A 23,828-nucleotide genomic window follows, 5' to 3' on the forward strand; every position below is an offset into this window, starting at 1 on the left:
TATTGAACATATATATTAAAAAAGGAAAAACTAAGATGCCTCAATATTCTTAAATGCATTATGAATTTGTCTGTGATCCATGGTCACGTCAGTGGCGAGCAGCATACCAAGATCATGATGGAGGTCGAGATTCTTACATAGTATGACGATGTTGCGCAACACTTTATTTTGGAATCGTTGGATAATAGTCATGCAAGATTTGCTTGAGCATCCTCATACTGAATGCCACAGCTTCAGACTGCTTTAAGAATTTGATTATATAGCAGTAGTTTGTTGTTCGTTGACAGTATAGAGTGTCTGCCAATAAGATAAAGAAGCTTTTTTGTTTTTAAGTCCAGCTCTTCACGCTTTTCCTTGACTTGCGTCTTCCAAGGCAGTTTAGCATCAAGGGTTCTTCCAAGATATTTTGCCTCATTGACGTACGGTATATTTATGTTTATGTAGACGGGCTTGTAAATTGTTTTATTTTTCAGACCGAGTACAATGTGCACTGATTTTGAATTATTTAGTTTGATGCGCTATTTTTTTTTGCCCATGTTGCAATAGAACTCACCGCTGATTGCAATTTCGTCATTGTAGTCTCGATTAATTCTCCAACTGCTAGGATAGCAGTAACGTGTTGCTCGTGAACCGATAAGTCATACGTATACAAGAGGTACAGGAGAGGGCCTGGGATGCTTCCTTGAGGTACCCCCGCGCTTCCTTTTTGCTATGAAGAATAGGCGTTTTCAAGTCTGACTCGAAAGTATCTGCCATCAAGGTAGGAAGAAAGGATTTCGCAATAATTCCTGGGCAAAATCAATTTTAGTTTGTGGAGTAAGCCCGTATGCCAAACTTTGTCAAACGCCTGCGAGACGTCAAGGAACACCGCTGCGCAAACTTTATTTTCCTCTATCGCACACTCTATGGTTCTAACAACCCTGTGAACTTGGTCGATTGTGGAGGGATTTTTTCGAAAGCCAAATTGGTGCGTTGGAATAACTCCCTCGTTTTCTATAATCGGCAACATTCGAGTCAGTAACAGTCGTTCAAAAAGTTTGGACAGCATTGGTAGCAGAGAAATAGGTCGGTATGAAGGCTTATTTTAATGAAAAAATGTTGTCTGTCACAGCGCAAATTAAAGGTGCTACGTTTGAGCAGCTGTGGCGGCGCCATTTTTTTTTTTCAAAAAAATCTTTGTATATTGATGTAAGCATGAATATTAATATGTAATTTATTTTATGATAATAAATACTCTCAGTGTTTCGAAAAACTCGTTGTCTGAATGAGTTGCCCCCCTTAAGGGGTTAGGTGGGTTTGAAAATTTCAAAAAATCGATTTTTTTTTTTTTGTCTTATTAAATAGTATAATATGTTTAAAATATTCTCCTAAAATTTCAAATTGATCCGAGTAAAATTCTACGAGATAGACCCTTCAGAAGTTCCGCCCATCAGGCCATGTCAGTGCAGCGTTTCGCAGGTATACGCGTTTATCTCAAAACTCGATTTTTTAAGTCGGTGGACACGATTTCTCGAAAAGTTATGAAGCGATTTTGTTCAAATTTTGCACACATCTTTGGAATAACATTATCAAGTTATTGAACGAAGGATTTTTTTTTATTTTTATTACAACTAATTTTTTCGAGCCAACACATGACGAAAATTTGACCAAAAAATGTGTTTTTTTGTTCAAAGTCTGTCAAAAATTCAAATTAAATTTTATTTTTTTTTCCTTCGTCCAGTAACGAGATTTATCCATGTACAAACGAAATATTTTTGGTTTTTTGATTTTAAATGAACCAATTATGAGTTATGCTGTCCACGGCAAGAGCATTTTTTTGTGAGACGTTAAGGGAGATGAGGTACCAACGGCTGAGTTTTCGGAATTTTTAAATAAAAATTTCACAAAATACTGTTTAAATATGTATCTTTGATATGCTGAATTGTTTAAATAAAATATATGATTGTATATATTTAAAAAAAAATAGTAAAAATACCCTTTTTTTGAGCCTCTGTAACCCACCTAACCCCTTAAATATGAGCAACCGCTTGAGAGAGGATTACGCGAAACATGAAAAGAAATAAAGTTAGTTTAATCACGGTTTCTCAATAGATTACAGCTAAAGGTTGGCACTTCGAAAGCTTTATTTTAAAAATTCGAAACTCCATTAAAAGAAATTGTCAGCCACACAATAGCCACACTGTATTTCAATTGAATATATCTTGATTTTGTTTTTGCAAATCAGTTAATTTGTTCTACTCACTTGCCCGTAAGTTTAACGTTTCTTATAAGTCTGATAAAAGGAGTAAAAAATTGTGAGTCTTTGCTCGTGATAGTTGTGTAAATACTGCCTACTAATAAACAAACATCAATTATATTAAATATAATTGATTAGCAAATTTAATATCTGCTAATTCTTTTGTTTTTAATTTGTCACGCATGTAAGTAGATAATATTATGATAATACAAAAGAACATTTCGTGATCGAAGGTTGCGCATATTTTGCTAAACAGATTTGCAGGCGACAGCGGGTAACGGGCTGACGCTACCGCTGTTAAAATTAGAACACTTTTAATTGCATGAAATTGCACAGAATTGCAGCAGTGGCACTTTACTTACCGTCGCTTTTTTCGATTTGCACAAGTAAAACCGCAAAATATCAATAATTTAGAAAGAAGTCTTTTTTTCGTGACTATGAGCTGCAACGTATAAATAGCAAACGAAAATAAAATTTTATTGGAACTACAAAGTGTAATCCACAAAACCGACTCCGTCACAATTGTGTTATAGCGACAAAATTTTCCGACGGGAGTAGAACAGCTGTTCACCCACCGTCAAACCGTTACACGCTGTCCATTACAATTCTGTTTCGGAGATGCAGATAGTTCCTTGTCTTTGGCAGTTGATGATTTTTCAGCATAGGTAGAACTTGTCAACAGAATTTATGTCGGGAAACGTGGTCTGTGGGTTCTCGCAAAATGACTGGCTGGAGATATTCCATGCATGTTACTGAATAGGTAATGCTCTTAACAAAAAACACATCGTTGTAATAACTTTTCAAGAAATGAATGCGAAACTAATTTAGATTTTTCTTGAAATTATGGAATGAAATTATGAAAAGATGGGCGACCTGAAAATGAATTCTGGTGGTGTGCAGCCATATAATTTGCTCACCTCACCTCCATTGCAACCCCACAATGTATCATTTCATTAACAGTTCTCACTCCAATATTCAGCTTGACGAAAAGTCTTAGCCAAAATTTACAAAAATCAGACTGCAGTTTAAGCCATTTTCTCGAGCATCGAGGAATGCTGTCAAGGATATAAAACATTATTCCTTCGAGGTGTGCAGAGCTTGATGAGAAAAAATTGGATAAGACCGTCCATGTCTTTGAAGACCAATGATCAAATGAGAAAATCTGACATTAAAATGTGGAAACGGCAAGTAAAATTGTTTTTCTTGGAAAAGTAAAGCTCATTAAAACTTGATACTTACTCCAGTTTTTGTGAAAAAATTACTATAAAGGGGCTACCGAAAACCTTTGTTGAAACTCTAGACGTTGGTGGTGCTCAATTTTACAAACATATACTGTACTAGCAAAACCCGGCCCCCTTCGCTGGGCACACTAAAATAGAATAGATATGGTTTAGAACAGAAAATATATGATTTTCATATTATTTATTTCTTTATTCTTTATTCAAGCGCTTTGGCATAAACAATATTTTTTGTTTTTCTATTTGTTTTTGAGTAAATATAAAATATAAATTGAAAATCAGGAAAAAAGAAGATTGTTTTTAAATTTCAAATCAACGCATATGAATAAACAATCGTCTTTTTTCCAGATCATCCATGAATTTTTCGTTTCAATTTATATGTTTATATTTTTCCATTATCCATTTATATTTTTCAAAAAAAAAAAACACAAAAAAAAATTTTTTTTCCACGAACACATAATTTCATTCGGAATTCACATTAAATTCTCAAATTTCGTAAGAAATTATTCACTGTTCCAAAATCCACTCCAAAAAAATTCACAAACAATTTTTACATGTTGCACTTACGTTTTTTCCTTATGGCATCCAAATCAGAAAGAAATATTGACACATTGTAACTCACACTATCAATTTGACAGTTCAGTTCCGCCCCAAGCGTTAAAAAAGTAAGCGACATTATGGCTGGTTCAAAAGAACGCTGTACCCGTTGCCAGTGCTCCGAATTACAACCAAACTTTACGAAACCCATTTTCAATACTTACTTAACAATGTGCGTAAGTTTGGTTTAATTCGGTGCAAAGATACGGCGGGTCCACGTTTTGGCATATTTTTCGAGACCCTAGTCATCAATAGGTATGAAAATTACCCCGTATTAAAGCTCTTATCAACACCTTTCATTTGATACCCATATTGTACATACACGTCCGAAGGTTACCCGGGTCCACGTTTTGACCTATATCTCGAGCCCTATTTCCAAAATAAAATATAATCCATGTTACTCATGGATGATGTAGCTTTCGAATGGTGAAAGAATTTTTAAAATCGGTCCAGTAGTTTTTGAGCCTATTCATTACAAACAAACAAAGCTTTCCTCTTTATAATGTTAGTATAGATATATAAACAGCCGTCGCGGGTTTCCGCATGACAACTGGTGAATTTAAAATAAAATCCTTCGCAGACGATGTTGTGTTGACAGCAGAAGACGAACGGCAGAGAAAGTGGCTTCAACCTTAAACACGCAGGCACCAATGTAATGGTAATATCCAACCAGCCAAAAAGATGCAAGCTGGCGGTCAACAATAAGCCAATAGAAAAAGTTATGGGGATCACATACATGCGTTCACAAATTACCAGCAGTAAGGATCTAAGGAAAGAAGTGAAGACTGCGGGAAACAAAGCAGCAACACTATCGGGCTGCCTAAGATCGGCTTTATGAAAGAACAAATACATGAACATTGAAAGCAAGATAAGAATATACATATGTATACAGCATGCATTCGACCGATTCTAACGTATGCGGCGGAAACAAGAGCAGACATTTCCATAACCCAGCAGTATATTAGCACTGTCGAAATGAAAACACTACGGACAATAACAGTATACGCATTGCATGATAGAAGACCAAAGGACGAGATTGGAGAGACCTGTGATGTAACAGACGTAAGCCGGTGGATTAGAGGAAGAAGGAAAATGTGGAGAGATGACGTTCGCAGAATGTCGAGCGAACGCATAGCAAGCATGGCGATGAATAGCAGAATAATTCACACTAGATCACCCGGGCGGCCACCGTAGAGATGGCACGAATGCTGGACATCAGAATCCACTGAATTACGGTAAAAGTTATCCAAATATATTGTTGTAAACAGAAATTTTCCTATATAAACTAAGAAGAAGAACTTCGTCAAATAAAGAACTTTTTTTTTGTAAGACTTACGTTTTATTTATTATTATTCTTTTTTTGTAAGTTGTCATAAGCTTCTTCATTTGTAATAGCGTGATTGTTACATTTGTTTTCTATCTAAATATGAAATCATTTCACATAATTAAGGTACACGTCAAGGAACCATGCATGCAATAGATCTACGCTTTGAAGGAGCCTGAAATAATATTATTTTTTTTCACATAGTAACCGATAGATACATTCCAATAGTCGAAGATGGTGTCGTATAAAGGTTCCGTTCAACATTCATATGAATGAGAAATTCATATTTCATTACGTAAAGGTGTATAAATATTTTATTTTGTCTTGTATGAGACATTGAGCTGTGGAAATTCGCAGTTAATTATAATTTAATCGCATAGATGAATTTATGTCATTTCTGCTTTTCTATCTGTAAACTTCTCATGAAACTTGCTTAAAAACAGTTGATACTACAATTTCGGTTTTGTTAAGATGAATTTTAAAATCATTAGCAGTATTTAAAATTTCTAACGTGTGCTACTTATACAAGGTGGAGCAAAATTAATCACTTTATCGGAAGATTTATAAGTCTTGCAATATTAAGAGGTTATATACAGTTAGAGTTTTCAAAACATCGATTTTTTTATTTCTTTTTTCTTAATGTACATATATTTAAGAATACACACAGAAAATTTAATAACGTTGCGGTGAATATTCGAATATGAAGTTACACGCAAAATTGAAAAGGCGTTTCAGAGTGCTTGAAAGAGCTTTTCACACTTTAAACGCATTTTTCTCAAAATGGTTTACTCGAAAACGGCTAAACCGATCAGTCTCAAATTTTAACACGAACTTCTCTTTTAGTTATAAACCGAAGATCTTTTCTCACCGATAAATATTTTTTATAAACAATTAAAGGCCGAAATTTTGGTCAAAAATTATTATTTTTTTTTTTTTGAGAAATGGCGGATTTTTGTAAAAAAAAAATATTTTGCTTATTTCTTGGATTAATTACTAGATTTAACATTACTTTAACGAAATCTGTTTGGTTTCTTAATTTCAGAGGATCCAGTTCAGAGATAAAGTGGACACCGCAAAACGTCTTTTTTGAGAAGAGCTCCCGGAGATCAGCTGTAGCTCCTACCAAAAAAATATTTTTACTTATACTAAGTCTTAAAATACAGTTAAAAGATAACTTAATATGTGTACACATTTTTAGGCTAATAAATTTAAAATTTTTCTTAGAAAAAATTCTGGAAAATTCGCGTTTTTTGGCCTTCTACCTGTATAAAACCCCTTAAGTAAGCATATTTGACACTGGTGAACTAGACAGCTGCAGTATACAAATAGACAAGAAATGGAGCACGTAAAGGTCAAAATAAAGATTTCTATCACTCAAAAAAAATTTTTTTAGTAATAAAGTTATTCGAAAACCAAATTGGATGATTTATTTTGCGCCACCTCACAATATATTTTTCTCACTCGTATTACTTTTTTTTTTAGTAAAGATGTTATTTTAAAACGAAATTCAATGATTAACTTTGCGCCTCCTTGTACGTAAAAATTTAAAACACCACAGATATATGTGCATATGTGCTTATGTACAGCCAGCGCCAAAAGGAGAGCGTATCAACTTCTTCACCAGTTATTATTATTTTTTTCATTTTTTCGTTGAATGCTCATTATTTTCTTAATAAAAATATAGCTCTTTGTCGAACAAAATATATTTAAATCGAAGTTTAAAATTTTTTTCTAAGAATTTGAAAAATTACGCAAGATTGTTTTTAATTAGAATCCTTTAGATAAAATTTTGCTATAAATTTGAAGTTGCTGCAATTTCTTCCGCTGTCTTGTTGCGCATTTTCTCCATATAACAGCTACATGACATATTTTTTTAACTTCAAACTTGCAATTTTTTACACTCAATTTTATGGAGCTATAAAATTGCATACCTAAAAATCTTTCTAGAAATTCTAGTCAAAAACCGTTATAAAATTTGAAATTGGACTTATATGATTTTTGTTAAACAAAAACCTATATTTTTACAAAAACAAATGAACATTAAGAAAAAGAAAATAGTCAAAAGTGGTGAAAATATTGATGTGCTATCATTTGGTCGCGGTGTGAATTATTTAACGTGCAAACTCTTAATAACTTCATAAAACTGATTTTTATTTCACTCTTTCATAAATATGATACAAACAAAATATCGAGAATTAGAAAATCAAAAAGAATTTCACGAATATTCAATGAAATCATTTTCATCATAATTTAATCAAAATATTCCTATTTGCTGTCGAGTTACATAAATGCCGCGTCTAAAAGTAAGGTTCAACTTTGTTGCCGAAAATTGGCGAAAGCCTAAACGAGCTTCCTGGCATTTTTTTTTTTAATTCTTAAAATTAGGAAGTCATCAGAAAGATTTAAGGTACGTTTGTAGATTTCAGTTTTCACTACACCAACGCAAATATTCACTTGAGGTAAAATAGACTGTGTTGTGAAATTATGGATGTGCAAATGAGTGTATGTAAATACATATACGAGTTTACTAATGGAAGCACTAAATTTAAAAAAAAGGTAAAAAAAAGTTAATATTAACGTATGCTATAATATCTAAATGTCTGTCTAGATTGATCGATATTCCAATGAGGCCTTACTTGAAAGACTCCTGCGGCACTTGGCCAGCTGTTGATTTATTCCTATCAAGAATATTGTTTCATATCTGAAATGAGTATTGCTTGAAAGCATACGCACTTCCTAATATTAAAAAGTCTAAAAAGTTCGATAACAAATTTGAGCAAAGTTTAAACAGTTTTTCATATTTTTTAATGAAATTTACTAAATAACGAAATGATGTTTATCTCTTGCCCCTTTTCGGGTAGAACCATTATCCAGCAGGGAAGAACTTGTCGAGCGTTTTTGAGCGAAAAGTTGATACAAATACATTTTATATTTTCTATTAAAATCAATCTTATTCCTACTGAGGAAGTTCTTCAGACATGCATTCAAATGATAGCATGAGTGTGTAAGATCAATAGTATGAGTGTACTTTTCAACCACTCACCCTTCATTTCTTGGTGAGTCATCAAAGATGTAAATGATATGGCGTTGCTATAGCAGAACACGATGCCTTCTACTTACTATATCAACTCTGGCTACTTCAAATGAATTACAGCGTACGCTCTCCTAAGCGGACACCTAAGGTACTGAAAAATTTATCCGCTTGTGGGAGGTGTCCGCTTTTGAGAAAAGTGTAAAAAAAGTAAATATGAGATAATATGTTATAGGAGTGTCAAGGTGTTGTTTAAACACAGCATATATTTCCTTGCCCCTTCTACTACTTGAGAAACTTCAGTATGTGATGATCTATTTTTTAGAATCACTAAAAACATAACCGACTTACAAATTAATCGCTTTTGTTTCTTCTCAACGGAACTACTGTCTCGTATCCAGTTTTTTTTAATGGTGCAATAACTGGTTAATGATGAATTTTTAAGTCGTTAAAATAGAATAAAATGGAAGTGTGCACTTTCACCTTAGGATCTGTACTCTTTACAATACCTCGTGCAGACCCAGTTACCTCAATAGACTTAAAATGGAGCTGGGTCGGGCTTAGCGTATGTGCCTTTCTGCTGACCGCATTCATTCCCCAGCAAAATTGACACTTTTCCTAATTTTTCACGATTCCATTCATTTTTTTAATAGGCTGAGGCTCATTTTTAACACCTAAATTTTTAGTACGAAAACTAGCAAAAATTTGCCTGCACAAAAAAAATGTGCACATTTTTTTGTTTTTAAGGAGAAGTAAAATATGTAAACTTATCAAACACTAAAAACCTGATAAATGTAAATATTTTGTTTTGTGTTTGGCCATGTTCAACTGTTCAACATAATTGGTGCGCGGAAAGTGCCGAGTGGTTTAAGGCAATATTCAAAGGTTTTACCGGTGGCTAGCACAAATTGTAAACAAAATCCAATGTATTCAAGAATAATCTGGCGTCGCAAAATATTCAAATGGATAAAGTTAAGGGTACAAAACTCAAGTGACTCAAGTCGCACCGGTCAAAATTGCGCTAACTGTTATGGAGCTCAAAGGAAAAAAGTTGGTTGAAAGTAAATGGAAAAAACTTGCACAACTATCTTATGTTCACGCGTTGAGCGTTATAAAGTTTACTGGATTCAAAATAACAAAAAATGGTATTTCTTTGGATTTATCTCTTGATTTCTTAGGCTACTTTTCGCTGAAAGACATCGATGTTGAAAAACCTGAATCAATATATGTATCTAGCATCTGAGTATGTTCAACCATCAAAAAAATTGAAAACTTTTAATGACGATGAAAGCGATAACGAAAATGCCGAATATCAACTTTAAAACATTCAAAACATTGTAACGCATTTCAGATTTAAAAATAAAATAAAATAAAACAAGTTAAATTTCTTTGTCTTTTTATCATTTTCAATGATAATTTTGTTTGCGTGTTTGCAAAGACTGTATAGTTCACAGGTAATTTGTTACCGATCTTTTTAGACTAGCTTACATTTCTTTGGCTACGACTGTAGTGTCTTTGCTTGGCCGGATATGAACCGCGCTCGCTTCGGTAAGGTATAAAATAAATCTTTCAAAAAATAAAATGAAAAGCCATGGTTTTTTTTTCAAAATAAAAATTTATGTTATTTTAATACTCTTCAGTGCTTAACACATGATTAGAAATAAAATAGAAAAAAACATCAAAGCTGCGCTTGAAACTAACGCTAAAATTTCGAATATGTGTATGTATTTATGTATAACGGAATAAAATATAAATACAAAATAGTAAATAAAAATGGATACTTTATAAATACATTATATACATATATGTCAGTTGATTGCATACACAATACATACCCACTTAAAAACAAAAAGTTATACTCATTTCACTTCATTTTCACGTTACGTTATCTTGGCGAAGCTTTGCTTAAAAACATTAAAGCATTTTTAAAATCAAACTTAATGTTATTAATAAATTTGCTATTTATCATGGTTTCTTCTTTCTGTTGAACTACCCGTTGTAGTATCGGTATTCAAGTGCAAGAAGTAACAGCAGTTGAGTGTATATGTATGTAAATTATAGCCAATCAAATTTAAAATGCCCCATCCTTCTTATTTTGTAATAGTTTTTAACACAGTTTTCAACATTTAAACAATTTTCCATCCTACTGTTTACATGTGTATATAGTATAAAATATTTGCGTTATACTCTTAATAATAGGGGCTTTCTTCACGTTTGCTGCCATAATCATTTAAGTTATCATTACAATTTCAAATGTTCAATTTCATTATAACTAATATTAAAATTTCTATAAGCGGCATTCAGAGGGTTGCAGGCAATGTCGTTTCGATTTGTGTGCTACAATTCGAAAAATTCATCCTGCTGCTTTTCCAGTCGTTTTAGCGACTTTTGCACGTGTCGCGTTTGTGTGGTATTTAATAGCTGAGCTGTATCCGATGTGCTGCCCGAAGAGCTATGCCGCTGATGATTTTGATGATTTTGCCGATTCGTCTTGTACGAATTGTTCAAGTGATTGTTACGTCTGTGCTGCACAAAATCGGTGGTAACAAACAGATCGTTGTCACTTTGGCTGGTAATCATTCTGTAATTGAAATTGATAAAGATATAAATTTTATATAAAAAACTGTCTTTACTAAACAAATAGCATTTATTAGTTGATTTACTTAAAACTAATTTTACTTAGAATTTTGATACAGCAAAAATAGTTTTGTTTCCTTAATACGAAAATACTTTTAGGGATGCAAAAGACGACATAAAAAGTATTTGCATAAAGGTAGGCATTAATGGTTTTCAACTAGAGTGCTATTGGAACCATATTCGTCCTACGGATTTACATTTATTTTTAGCTATGATATCCACCCAAACACATAGTGATTTCCAATATCACTTCAAGCCTCTACTTCTAATACTAAATTTAGTAAAGTATAATTTTGGGATTACTTTGCCAGATTCACTACTCATTACCTCGAATTACCAAATGTGTGTTGAACGCCAAAATTATTCAAATTGAATAATTAAACTAAATAAATAAAAAAAAAGTTCAGTATTTTGCATCTCTAAGTAAAATATAAGACGGCGCAAAATTAATCACCCTATCGTAAGATTTATATATTTTGCAAATGGCATCGTACGTCATTCATATGTGACACTTTAAAAAGATTGGATGATTAATTTTGCGACACCCTGTTTATATTTTATAAAACTTTAATAAAATAAGTAAAATATTTATATGTATATAAAGACACTTACTCTTTCGACTTTTCTACATATTTCCGCGACTCGGAAATGGTTGAATCTATTTTGCTTAAAAACTCATTTATACATTTACGATTTTCCTCCTCCGGTGTCATGGTCACCACAGAATCAAGCGATTTACTTTGTTTATTACTACTGCTGCTGTGATTGTTTAGCGTGACATCATCGTCAATGTTTTGCACTAATAATTCACCGGCAATTGAGTATGGACGAGCTGGCAGCGTGGATGGACGTGGATTATTTGTTGAGTCAACGCAAATGGTTGCTGCGGCGAATACTCCAAGCGGGTCCGCAGTTGCATTCACTGCTACATCTGTTGCATTCACATTATTTACGTCATTTTCTGTATTTATGTTGTTTTGTTGTTCAGTGTTGTTGGAACTAATTCCTAGTGGATTATTTTCATCTGCTTTCGGGTAATATGGTGACGACTTATCCACTGGCACTAAAAGAAACTGACGCAAAAACAGGCTGTCCGAGGCGAAGAGGCGATTGGCGCGTCGTATCTGCTCCGTCTGTCAATCAGAAAAATGACAAGCGATTGATTACTTAGCTTTTTTTTCAAAGCGCATCAATTATAAATACATTTAATCGTACATATGTAGATACTATAATATATAAGTAAATAAATGTATACATATTGCACATTTTAACAAATAAAAAAATGTATTAAATTTTCAATAGGACGATTTGAAATTATTGCCCATATCTGGTCATCGCAAATCACAGACTTCGCTACAATACACGTGCAGACGATGATTGATGGCGGCAGCGCTCGATGGCCTTTGATAGTGTAATATGTGCATGCATACATATATATTTGTATTCTATATGATATCATTAACAATTTAGCGTGAAAAGTTGCTAAGTCTACTTTTGCTAGAAGCAAGAAAAATAATAAATACAGTTGTCTGTTTTATTTCCAAACGTTTTTAATCAGGGATAAGCAACTTTCCTATGTACAAAATTCTCACCGAACATGTCATAAGTCTTGAAGAATAAAAAAATTGTTTATCAACTTTGTGGAAATCGTTTGGAGTTGTTTTAGCTTGGAATACGCAAAATTTTGTATTAGAGATGTTGCAAAATACGTGCTCGAAGAAAATTACTGAACGATTTTTATACTTTCCTGCAAAAATTGGAAAACAGAACTTAGCAGCTTTTTAATAAAGCGAAATGAAGCATAGCATGAGAGCAAGTAATTAAAAAAAAATAATAATTCATATTTAAAATTTTATTCTTATCATTTTTTTTTATTATAACGATTGACGTTAGACTGGTTATTATTATTGACCTTCGATTTAAGATTTTATGTACAATATATCTTCACGAGGGTCGTTTGAAAAGTCCGTGCAAAAATAAAAACTACTTATTTGCTTGGAGTTTGATCCTACGGAAGATTTATGTACCTTTGCACGTTGGCGACGGCGAATATCGCAGGCGATGGAACAATTAGCTGTATGAGCTTTACGACGACATAGACATAGCGTAGCGAATAAAGATCCAGCGACTACGTTGGCTGGGTCATGTCGTCCGAATGGATACAAACGGTTCTGAAAGTATTCGATGTGGTACCAGCTGGTGGTAGCAGTGGAAGAGGGAGGCCTCCTCTGAGCTGAAAAGATCAGGTGGAGAAGGACTTGGCTTCACTTGGTGTGTCCAACTGGCGCCGGTTAGCACGAGAAAGAAACGACTGGCGCGCTTTGGTAAATTCGGCCTAAATCGCGTGAGCGGTTATCGCGCCAATCAAGAAAATTGTTTGGGGCAAACCCTCCATTTGTGGAGCAACATCAAGACACACACCACAAATAGGAGGAGGAGCTCGGCCAAACACCCAAAGAGGTTGTACGCGCCAGTTATATATATACATAAACCCTTTTTATTTCCCGACTAAGTCTCCTTTTAGGCTTATACACTTGGTCCAACGCCATTGTTTGTTAGTTTGTTGATGTCTTTCGAATAATAGGATTTATCCAAGACTGAAAAATAGCAATTCGTTTATGCCATCACCTCCTTGTTTGAATAAAACCTTTTTCCCGCCAGACATTTTTCGAATAGGGGAGCAAATATTTACTGTGAGGGAGTCAAAATTGAGAATAGGAGGATGTAAAATGAGTTGGAACCATATTTCCATTAATTTTGCAACCACAAGTGATGAGGCGTGAGCTTGTGCGTTGATTCAAACGAATGCCAAACACAAAGAAATAAACCGATTTGGTTGAAACTTGGTATGGGTTGTGTATTCTTTTCAAGTGACCCTCGTAGCATGTTAATATACGTACATACATAAAAGTGAAATACTTCAGAACATTTATGTTGTATTTTCGTTATAAAATGTTTCCAACACCTACTATTAGTATTTCATGTACAAAAAACCCGGTCACGGACCTCGCTGCGGATAAAATAGACCCGTCACAATGGGTCCATTGCGGCAACAAATTTTACTGACAGCAAAATAGATTGTGTGCACTTGAGTCGACGGCGCAACATACGTGCCGTACGCCATGTCGGAATACACAAAAACTGGCAACTTTCTACTTTTGGCGTGTGGCGTGTGGCTGCAGCGAAAATTGCAACTATTTAAAGAAGAACAATTATTTTTGATTATACCAAATTAATGCAAAAAATAAATGAAATTTAAATTGATTGTGTCAATTAAAATACACCCTCATCTTTGCGATAAAGGTTTGGAAGAGTAGAGAAAAGGCTAGGCTTAATCAAGTTGCCCCGAAAAATGAATGTGCGTTTCGATCTCGAAAATATGGTTGCTCTACTACCACAAATTCTATTAAAACACTCTTTCGCTTCAATAAGCATTAATTTTATAATATAATTCATAACCAATAAAAACCTGTTTATGCACAACGAAATATAATATTTGCTTTCACGACAAGAACATCTGTTTTTTTTTTTGTTTATATGCGGCAATACTTTCATTGTGGCATCACGGTACGTTGTACACGTTTAGCCAATTCAAAGCGTTACCACAACGGACCCATTGTGACAGCCCTGTAGTAAGGCATACAATTTTTATTTTATTTTTTTCCAGGCATCATTCGACCCTCAGCAGATCTCGGCATAACACCGAGATTATTTCTGCCATGGAAAAAATATTGACAAAAACTCTGCCGTACATTGGAAGCCTACAATTGACAACATCAAGATGCAAAAAATTTAAAAAGTGCGACTTAAGAAAGAGTGACATTTATTTTTAGAAATTTTTTCTTTTAATAAGCCACAATCGAAAACTTAGTGATTCTCTGAATTCCTATATCAATACAGGGTTGGCCATATTAAACTGACCCACGTGATTATTAAAAAAATATGGAAAAAGAAACATTTTTTTGTGTTTCATTGTGAAAAACATTTAATTTAGTTCAAGGAGATTCGTTTACATCACTTTTTGAATATGATATCGCGCAAGTGGTCGCCCTTAGCACGTATTTGGATATGTACAGGGTTGGCCATCTTAAACTGACCCATGTGATTATTAAAAAAATATGGAAAAAGAAACATTTTTTTGTGTTTCATTGTGAAAAACATTTAATTTAGTTCAAGGAGATTCGTTTACATCACTTTTTGAATATGATATCGCGCAAGTGGTCGCCCTTAGCTCGTATAGCGTAATGTGCCCGTTTTTCGGCGTTTTCCATAGTTTTGGCCAGCGTCTCGGCCGATATGGCGGCTATTTCCCGTCGGATATTGGCCTTAAGTGCGCCTAGTGTCTTTGGCTTGTTGACGTAAACCTTAGATTTCAAATTACAGTAAAAAGTTATAGGGTTACTCAATGGGTCAGTTTAATATGGCCAACCCTGTATATTCAAAACATAAATATTTTGAAAAAGGATTGTCATTTATTATTATATGAGACCCCAACTCAAAGTTATATAAAAATACCCTTTAGCATTTTACACCTTTGACAAATTCATATACATTCATATGCATGTATGTGCAAGGCATACGTTTATTTTACTTAGCATAAAGTAGACACAGCATGAGAACTAAAGCGTATAAATACATATGGGCAGTTACGTCAAACGCCAGAAGCATTCAGTAACATTTAAACAAGCCGGAAAAAAATACTGCAGACTCAGCGCAATGAAAGTGGATAAGTAAACAAAATTTCTAGTCAATCTTATCTTATTTATCTTTGCTATCATATACGTCGACTTATTCTCTATACTAAATTTTTGAATTTATTCCAAGTAGCTCAAATCTCAGTTTGAGATAAAACTTTTAAATTGACGTCGAAATTAAATTTTTGTCTTTTATTAAGAGAGCAAAGAAAATATTTTTAATTTGATAATTAACCCAAATTTTCAAATACACTAAAATTCGCAGAATAATTTTGTAATCCTACTTAATTTATGCATATTATATTACTGCAACAATAAGTTGCAGAACATTGCTTATATTCACCAGCATAGCTTGAGTTGTAGGTATTTTGCTTGGGAATCAAAAAACACCACGAAGTCGAAGTATGGTGGTATTGTGCACCAAATGACTAAATAAACTTTTTGGCAACAACTGGTTTTCCCACTCAGTTAAAAATAACTGGATTTTAGCAAAAAACAAAAAAAGCATCAGGTTGATTTGTGCCTTAACTTCTTTCATGAAATGCAGTTGTACCAAAATCGAGCAGTATCGCTTTGGTGCTTATTATTAGATCGACAAATATTTATGATTTGTTATTTAAAAACAAAAATGCAGCTTAAAGTATCAAAAAGTATTACGTATAGGAATGTTTGTGTGTACATTGTTTAAAGGCCAAATAAAGTTTAATCGATACTGTGTTTGCAACCAAACCAACTACATATGCACATTATACATACGTTGCTATCTATGTAAATGTACAAAGAAAATTTAAATAAAAATAATGTTCAAAAGCTTTAATTTTTAAATTAAATTACTTACCGAACATCCATATTTCAGTGCAATACCCTGCAGTGTGTCTGTCTTTTCGACATCATGCCGTATCAGAATCTCATTATTACGCAAATTATGATTACAACATGTACTACCATATTTTTTTAATGAACGCGCCGATTCGCGTATAGATTGCTTCTCGTTGAACATCATGTAATCGGTATCATCCATATCGGGCACGATCTCATGGAACTGCAAGGGAACGAAAAAAGCACATTAGAATGAGTTGATATAGTTGAAATTTCTAAAGTGTTTAGCATTAAAGTTTAAACTTTCAAAGAACTAAGCCTGATTATCTTGAAGAAAAAAAATTGTGGCACATTTTTACTCGCAAAGTCAAATTTTTAGTAGTAAAGCACTTGCTTTTCACATGACTAGTATAGCAGAAAATGTCTAATTTCTATCTTGATTTACTTTTACTGATTTTTTTTTCCAACAAAATTTATCTGTTAAACTGTTGCTGCAGATTGTTATTAAAAAAATGATGAACAAATTTATTAATATAGCTCAGTGCGCTTACTACCTTGGCGAGATATTTGCTTTTTTCGCATGTTTAAAGTTTGAATAAGTTTTGTTTATAGTCCTGTCCATCTAAAATTCTAAACACATATCGCACCCTAAATACAAAAGGGTCACAACTCAAAATGTACTTCTGCTACAATATGAACGAGACGTTATCAATAAAACGGTCCGCGGATGACATATGGCAAAAATAAATTTTTTGTTTTTTGATAGGACTGTTATAAGCTTACATGGCAAATTTCAGCGTGATATGTCACATAGTTTGTTTTCTGTGCTACTGTAAACAAGTCAAGGTCGAGTGTGGAAAATTTTGAGTTGTGCCCCTTTTGTATTTAGGGTGCGATATGTATGTTCTTGTTTTTAAGCACTTTATGCTTTTGTTTTGAACAGTATTGTATGTAGCTATAAGAATACTATGCGAGGCTTTAAGCACTACAACGCAACACTTTTGTAAATTCCTGGCACCTATGCAAGGCACTAAACAAGAAGTGACGTCATGTACCTTTTGTCAGTCCGGCGACTCCTCAAAGTGATTAATTTCTGACGACTGTCGGATCTAAATAGAGGAACAATCCATTTTTTCATGCGGTCAAGGACTTTTACTCCAGCAGTATTTTATCTACATACATATGTATATAAACTTTTTTATACCTAAATTCGCCAAAAATGAGAGGTTCGTTTACCGTCAACAGTCTAGTAATTACCAACAGCCTAGCAATGTAAGTGCACTGCAATTTCAATAATCACATGAAACTTATATCACTTTAAAATAACTTCACAATTATTTGCAACAATCAATTTATATTACTACTTTTTATTGCCAAATCAATACACTCAAAAAATGTGTATTTTCTGTTTCCTCTCTAATCGGTCGTCTGTGCATTCAGCAGACATTTATAAACTTTTGCACAAATATCACCACTTGCCACCTTCCACTTACTTACAAATGCAGCAAAATTAGTCGCTGCTCTACTTTTCCAAAAATAACGTTTTACAACCAAGATAGCGATCGTTGCGCCAGGAAAAGTGAAACTAACCAGGCGTTCAACTTGTTTTTCACAAATTTTTGTTGCCAAATGTTATACCAATCACAAAAATAACAACGAATTATTGCAGATACGTATACTTTTTTGTTTTGCTGCGTAAATTCCCTATTTGCACTGAGCTAACTGCACTATAACGGGATAGTATAATGAAAGGTGATGGCGAGCACGGTAATGAAGTTATGCGAGTTGTAGAATTTCTGATTAGTAACTCCAATGCCTGTAAAAATTGGCTTAAGCACAGCTGTTTGCATTCACCGCACTGAAGCTATCAAATCAACGAATGGAAATGTACAAGTATAATAACCTTGTGATTAAATAATTGTTTTCTTGCGATGATTTTACTACATTTGATTGCACTTTACTATTATTTACGTAGAAGTGTTGGTTGTGTTCTTGTTTTGCACAAGAAAATTTAGAAACATTCAATTTTAAACTATAAAACATAAGCAAATGCAATTTGATTCGAGGCTCAATAACATAGAAAATAAATGCGGTGGAATACAACCATGTAAGTTGAGTTGCCAACTGTTTAGCTACTTTTTATGTGATGCTTACAATGCGAGCGGTAGCAACACAACGTCGCAACAGATAAAAGTGTTGTTAACGTCTTTAATTAACGTATAGACACAGTGACGTCGGTATTCAACCAGATATGATCACTTCTATTACTTTCATTTAATATAGAAAACCAATTTGCGAAACGAACCGAGTAAGAAATACAATATTTATTTGTTCTTCTCAATTTATAATAATTTGAGTTAAAATTGGTATGGCACAAGAGCACATTACACAAAAATTGTACAAATATGTGTTTGTTTATATACCAAGTAGGTAGCCAAGTAGGTATCCGGTTTCCCACAGGTTTGAAGGCTACTATGAAAAGGGAATATCAATTGAGAAATATATATATTTTTTTTTTCATAAATAATATCTTCATAAAATAACTATATAAAACGGCATATATAAGAGAATCTTGTTTCTTAAATAACCGCGGAGAAAAAATGTTTATAAGTGGCGCTGTGATACTGTCGCTTTCATTGTGCACAACTTAGTATTCACCTCTATCGCATTGCCAACTGGTCTTTACTAGACTGAGTGGCAGCACAGATTAAATTTTTATACCCGCGCACTTGTGCACAAGGGTTTATAATTTTGATCACATAACATTTGTATGTAACAACATATAGGAATCGAGATAGATATAAAAATATACCTTCGTATATACTAAAACGCTCAGAATGATGCATCCGACCATGCGCAGGATAGCTCGAGCAAAAAGTAATATATTTGAATGAAACTTGGCAAACATGTAGGTACACAAGGTAGGCTAGTATTAAAATGGGGCGCATTCGGCCAATAACCTCTGATATATTTGAGATCGAACAAAACTATGCACACTTTTTATATGTGAAGTCTGCGATTTAGATTAAATTCCTCGTTAAGAAAGGAAATATGACGCAACAAATTTTTGAAAAAATATCATCGGTTCTTGGTGACTTTGCGCCTTCAAATATATGTATAATGGACTCAAACGTAACCCGTGAAAAAGTCCAAAAAGTCGGAAATTTAGTTTTGTAAGTATGAATTGGAATTACCTGAAATAAGTTATTGCCCATGGGTACCACAAATGCTCACATCGCTCGACAAGCAGCGAGGATTGGAGAGTTCTAAAGATTTTTTGGAGTTGTGTCAGAGTGATTTAGATAAAATTTGCAACAGCATAACACCTAATATCGTCAGTGTGTACCAGAGTTCAAGCAAGGATAATACATATATTCTGATTTCTCGATACCGTAAGTTCAAGCAAGAACCGGTGCTGTAGTATAAAGGGGGAAAAGATCACCAAATACATTTTAAGTGGAAAAGTCGGCGTCAGATATGACGGCTGTCATGGTCTTAGACAGTGAAGGAACTTTACTAATTGATTACTTGACTAAAGAGAGTACAAAGAACGGCCATCAATACGGTAATTTACTAGGTCAGGCACATGAGGCAGTCCTATAGCACAGACATAGCAGTTTGGCGCGTGGAATGTTGTTTCTGAAAGACACAATCGCTCACTACTCGGCTACCACTCCAAATTTCAGACCTCGGTCCCAGTGATTATTTTCTCTTGAAATTAAAAAAAGAGTTACGGAAACGAAATTTTTTCCGTCGATTTTGAAAATAAATTTATTATTATATTTTCAGTGGCGGTGATTGAAAAATATACAACACCACACTTTTCATTCACCAAGTAGAATATACTGTAAACTTATCAACCGCCCCTTGTAAGTGAAAATGCGTAAGCATTGTAAAAAATTCAAACATAAAGGGTTTTCCAATAAGAGGTGTTATTTTGATATTCAAAGAAAAATGTTTTTTTTTTTTTAAATGATCGGATGTTTATTTCATTATAAAGAGGAAGGTATGCCATTAATAGTGGAAAATAACATCAGGCAAATGACCAGCACGACCACGCTTACGGGACAATATCCTTTTCATGAAATTTTCCATAACCGAATTGTAAAGTGGCTGCCCTATGTCATTGATAGCCTCACAAATTCCATCTTTGAGGTCTGGAATCGACCCTGGGCTGTTGGCGTAGACCTTCTCTTTCACGTAGCCCCAAGAAAAAAGTCACAAGATCTCGATGGTCAATTGTGATCACCTCTTCGAGAGATAACACGCTCCGAAAACTTTTCCCGTAAAAGATCAATGATTTCGTTGCTTGTGTTTCACGTAGCGCCGCCTTGTTGAAATAAACGTCGTCCAGATCAATACCATCCAATTCCGGCCATAAAAAATTGTTAATTATCTCTCGATAGCGCAATCCATTCACCTGTAACACCTGTTATTGGAAAACCCTTTATTATATTAGTATGTTTGTATATATGAATACGAGTGTACCTTCATTTTGGCTTCAACATACGCGACACAAATTTGTTTGACATGCATAACTATCATACGTACATACATATGTATATGCATACTTAAGTAAGTACTGTATATGTATATTCGCGAGCCTACTCACCTATAATAGTCACATATATTCACGTATGGATGTATCTTTGTATTATATTTATGTACCATAGGATTTAAATGAAAATTGGCAAACTGTACCAAGTAAAGGTGAATAGTAGTTAGTTCGGGAACTACTACCAATCTGGTCAGCTGTATTCTTTTAAGAACATCTCTAGGCAATATAGTGGTTCAACGCGTGCGGCTTAAGCTATTATTAACCCTGACCACATTTGTTTCTTTGCTATGGAATGGCTTAGGTGCCGCATCAGATTTTCATTGAAAAAATTGAATACAATATTTCTCGAAATAAATAGTACGATTTCAACTCCAGCGAAAACATCAAACTCATATTTTGTAGGTGTTAAAGGGAAAGGGATATAAAATTTAATTAAAACAAGAATTCAAATAAGTATTCAATCATTATTTTCAAAAAAAATGTTTTGATGAATAAATACTTATTTTCTGATCTTTACATATTCGTTGTTTGAGAAAAAAATTGTTTTTAATTAAACTTTTTTTCCTTGTACATATAATGATCAGATCTTAATTTTTTATTATTTTTTTTTTTTTTTTGTTAAAAATTTCCAATTATTATCTTTTTTTTTGCTCACGAATGATAATCAATCAATGATAATTACTATCTTCCTTCTTTGCTCAAAAATGATGATTATTTTTCTGATTTAATTTTTTTTCTTAAGATTAATGATTGGGTTAGCGACTCATTTTAATCATCAAACTAATTTCATAAAACAACATAAGACCAATAGCTTAATACGACTTAATAACTCTTAGCTAATGTAACTTTAAATAACGAAATTCCAGTTCGAAATCTAGAAAATCAGTGGTGATACACAAAATATTGTTTTAAATTGGATAATTGGTTTTTTAATTATATTATTGTTTTCATATAATAATATACTTTAATATAACAAGATATTTTTCGACTAACAAGGAAACAATACAAATCTGTATTTCTTCTCTACTTACATATACTACAATATATATGTACTTATACAGTCCGGTTCACTTGATTAGAAGTAATAATTTTTATGGAAGAAAATGGTTCTTAAAGCAACCGTATTTGATCTAGTAACACATGGGTTTCTGATAATCCAGGTGAAGACTGTACTTTGCTTGAAAATAAACTTGCATACATATATAATAAATATTATTCCATCTAACGGTATTTCGCAGCAGTAAAACTTCTGCAACTATAATACTGTGCTTGATTTATGGGGTTATATACAGTTAGATCTTCAAAAAATCAATTTTTTTAATTTTATTTTCTTAACGTACATAGGTACAATGTAAAGAATACACAGAAAATTTAATATCGTTCCGGTGGATATTTTCGGAGTTACACGCAAATTTGAAAAGGCGTTTCAAAGTGCTTGAAAGTGTTTTCCAAACTTTAAACGCGTTTTTCTCAAAATTGTGTATTCAAAGTCGGTGACCAACATACTCAAAAACGGCTAAACTTTAACACGAGCTTCTTAAATATATTTTTTAGTAATTAATCGAAGATTTTTTCCCACCGATAAATATTTTTTTATAAACAATTTTGGTGAAAAATCGATTTTTTTTTAGAAACCGCCATTTTGTCAAAAAAATGTATTTTGCATATTCCTTCGATTAATTACTAGATTTAACATTACTTTAACGAAATCTGTTTGGTTTTTTAATTCCAGAGGATCCAGCTCAGAGATGTAGTGGCCACCGCAAAACGTCTTTTTTGAGAGGAGCTCCAGAAGATCAGCTGTAGCTCCTTTCCAAATAAATATTTTTACTAATACTAAGTCTTAAAATACAGATAAATAAAGATAACTTAATATGTGTACAAATGTTTAGATCAATAAATTTAAAAGTTTTCTCAGAAAAATTCTGGAAAATTCGCTTTTTTCGGCCTTCTAACTGTATATAATCCGTTATTGGTTCACTCGAAAATGTCTTCGAAAACAGACCTCCAAGACCTCCAGACCGCCCCGATTTTTACATCTTTTAAGCCATTGAAAAGCCTATGAGCTGTAAGTGGTGAGGGTTTAGGATTAAATTTGGATGGATGTTGACACCTTTTTGTATTTAAAAAAAGTGTTTAATTAAAAAACTAGCATTACTATCAAGGCAACTATTTTTTTTTTTAGAAAAATGTGCTCCAAAAACATTTTGTTTAGCGTTGCCACCTTAATTTTCTTCCAAAAATAGTTCAGTTGAATATTAAGATATGGGTATCAAATGGAAGATGATAAATAATAAAAAAATATTTGAGTTATAGCGTGTAATTAATCTGATGTTGCCACATATTTGTTTAGAAATTACGATTAGAAATTGATTGCAGAAATACATATATTATAAAATAATATACATAAGCACATACACATGTACGAGTATATCATTGTAAAGGTAATGTTAGTTTTAATCCAATAATATTTTTAAAATGCGTTGCCATATAACTAAAAAAATGAATAACAAAATTTAATTAGAGGTTAGCATATAGGTGTCAAAGCACATGAGTTAAGAAGAATGAACAAAGTTTTAATTGAAATTATTTGTGTATGGCGTTTCCACTTAACTCTTAATAGATAAATTAAGTATAGGGTCCGCCATATAACTTTACGGAATTAAAAATGCCATAAAAAAGAAACTACTCAAT

General features: G+C 33.2%; 1 protein-coding gene across 6 annotated transcripts in view; it reads right to left on the reverse strand.

The window, feature by feature from the left end:
* Positions 1-10,079: 10,079 nt before the first annotated feature.
* Positions 10,080-23,828, reverse strand: part of LOC129235658 (uncharacterized protein DDB_G0281497) — a 59,717-nt gene continuing 45,968 nt past the window's right edge. The window contains exons 1-4 of one of the 6 annotated variants that reach the window (XM_054869615.1): positions 18,480-18,625; positions 16,596-16,799; positions 11,676-12,196; positions 10,080-11,007 (exon numbers count right to left, since the gene is read on the reverse strand). In XM_054869615.1, the coding sequence (XP_054725590.1) occupies positions 10,764-11,007; positions 11,676-12,196; positions 16,596-16,778 (948 nt within the window). In that variant the 5' untranslated portion in view covers positions 16,779-16,799; positions 18,480-18,625 and the 3' untranslated portion in view covers positions 10,080-10,763. Of the gene's footprint in view, positions 11,008-11,675; positions 12,197-16,595; positions 16,800-17,631; positions 17,745-18,069; positions 18,389-18,414; positions 18,626-23,828 lie in introns of those variants that run through there. The other 5 variants (XM_054869614.1, XM_054869617.1, XM_054869616.1 and 2 more) reach the window with 5 other exon arrangements.

Source organism: Anastrepha obliqua, chromosome 1 (assembly GCF_027943255.1).
Source record: "Anastrepha obliqua isolate idAnaObli1 chromosome 1, idAnaObli1_1.0, whole genome shotgun sequence".
NCBI lineage: Eukaryota > Metazoa > Arthropoda > Insecta > Diptera > Tephritidae > Anastrepha > Anastrepha obliqua.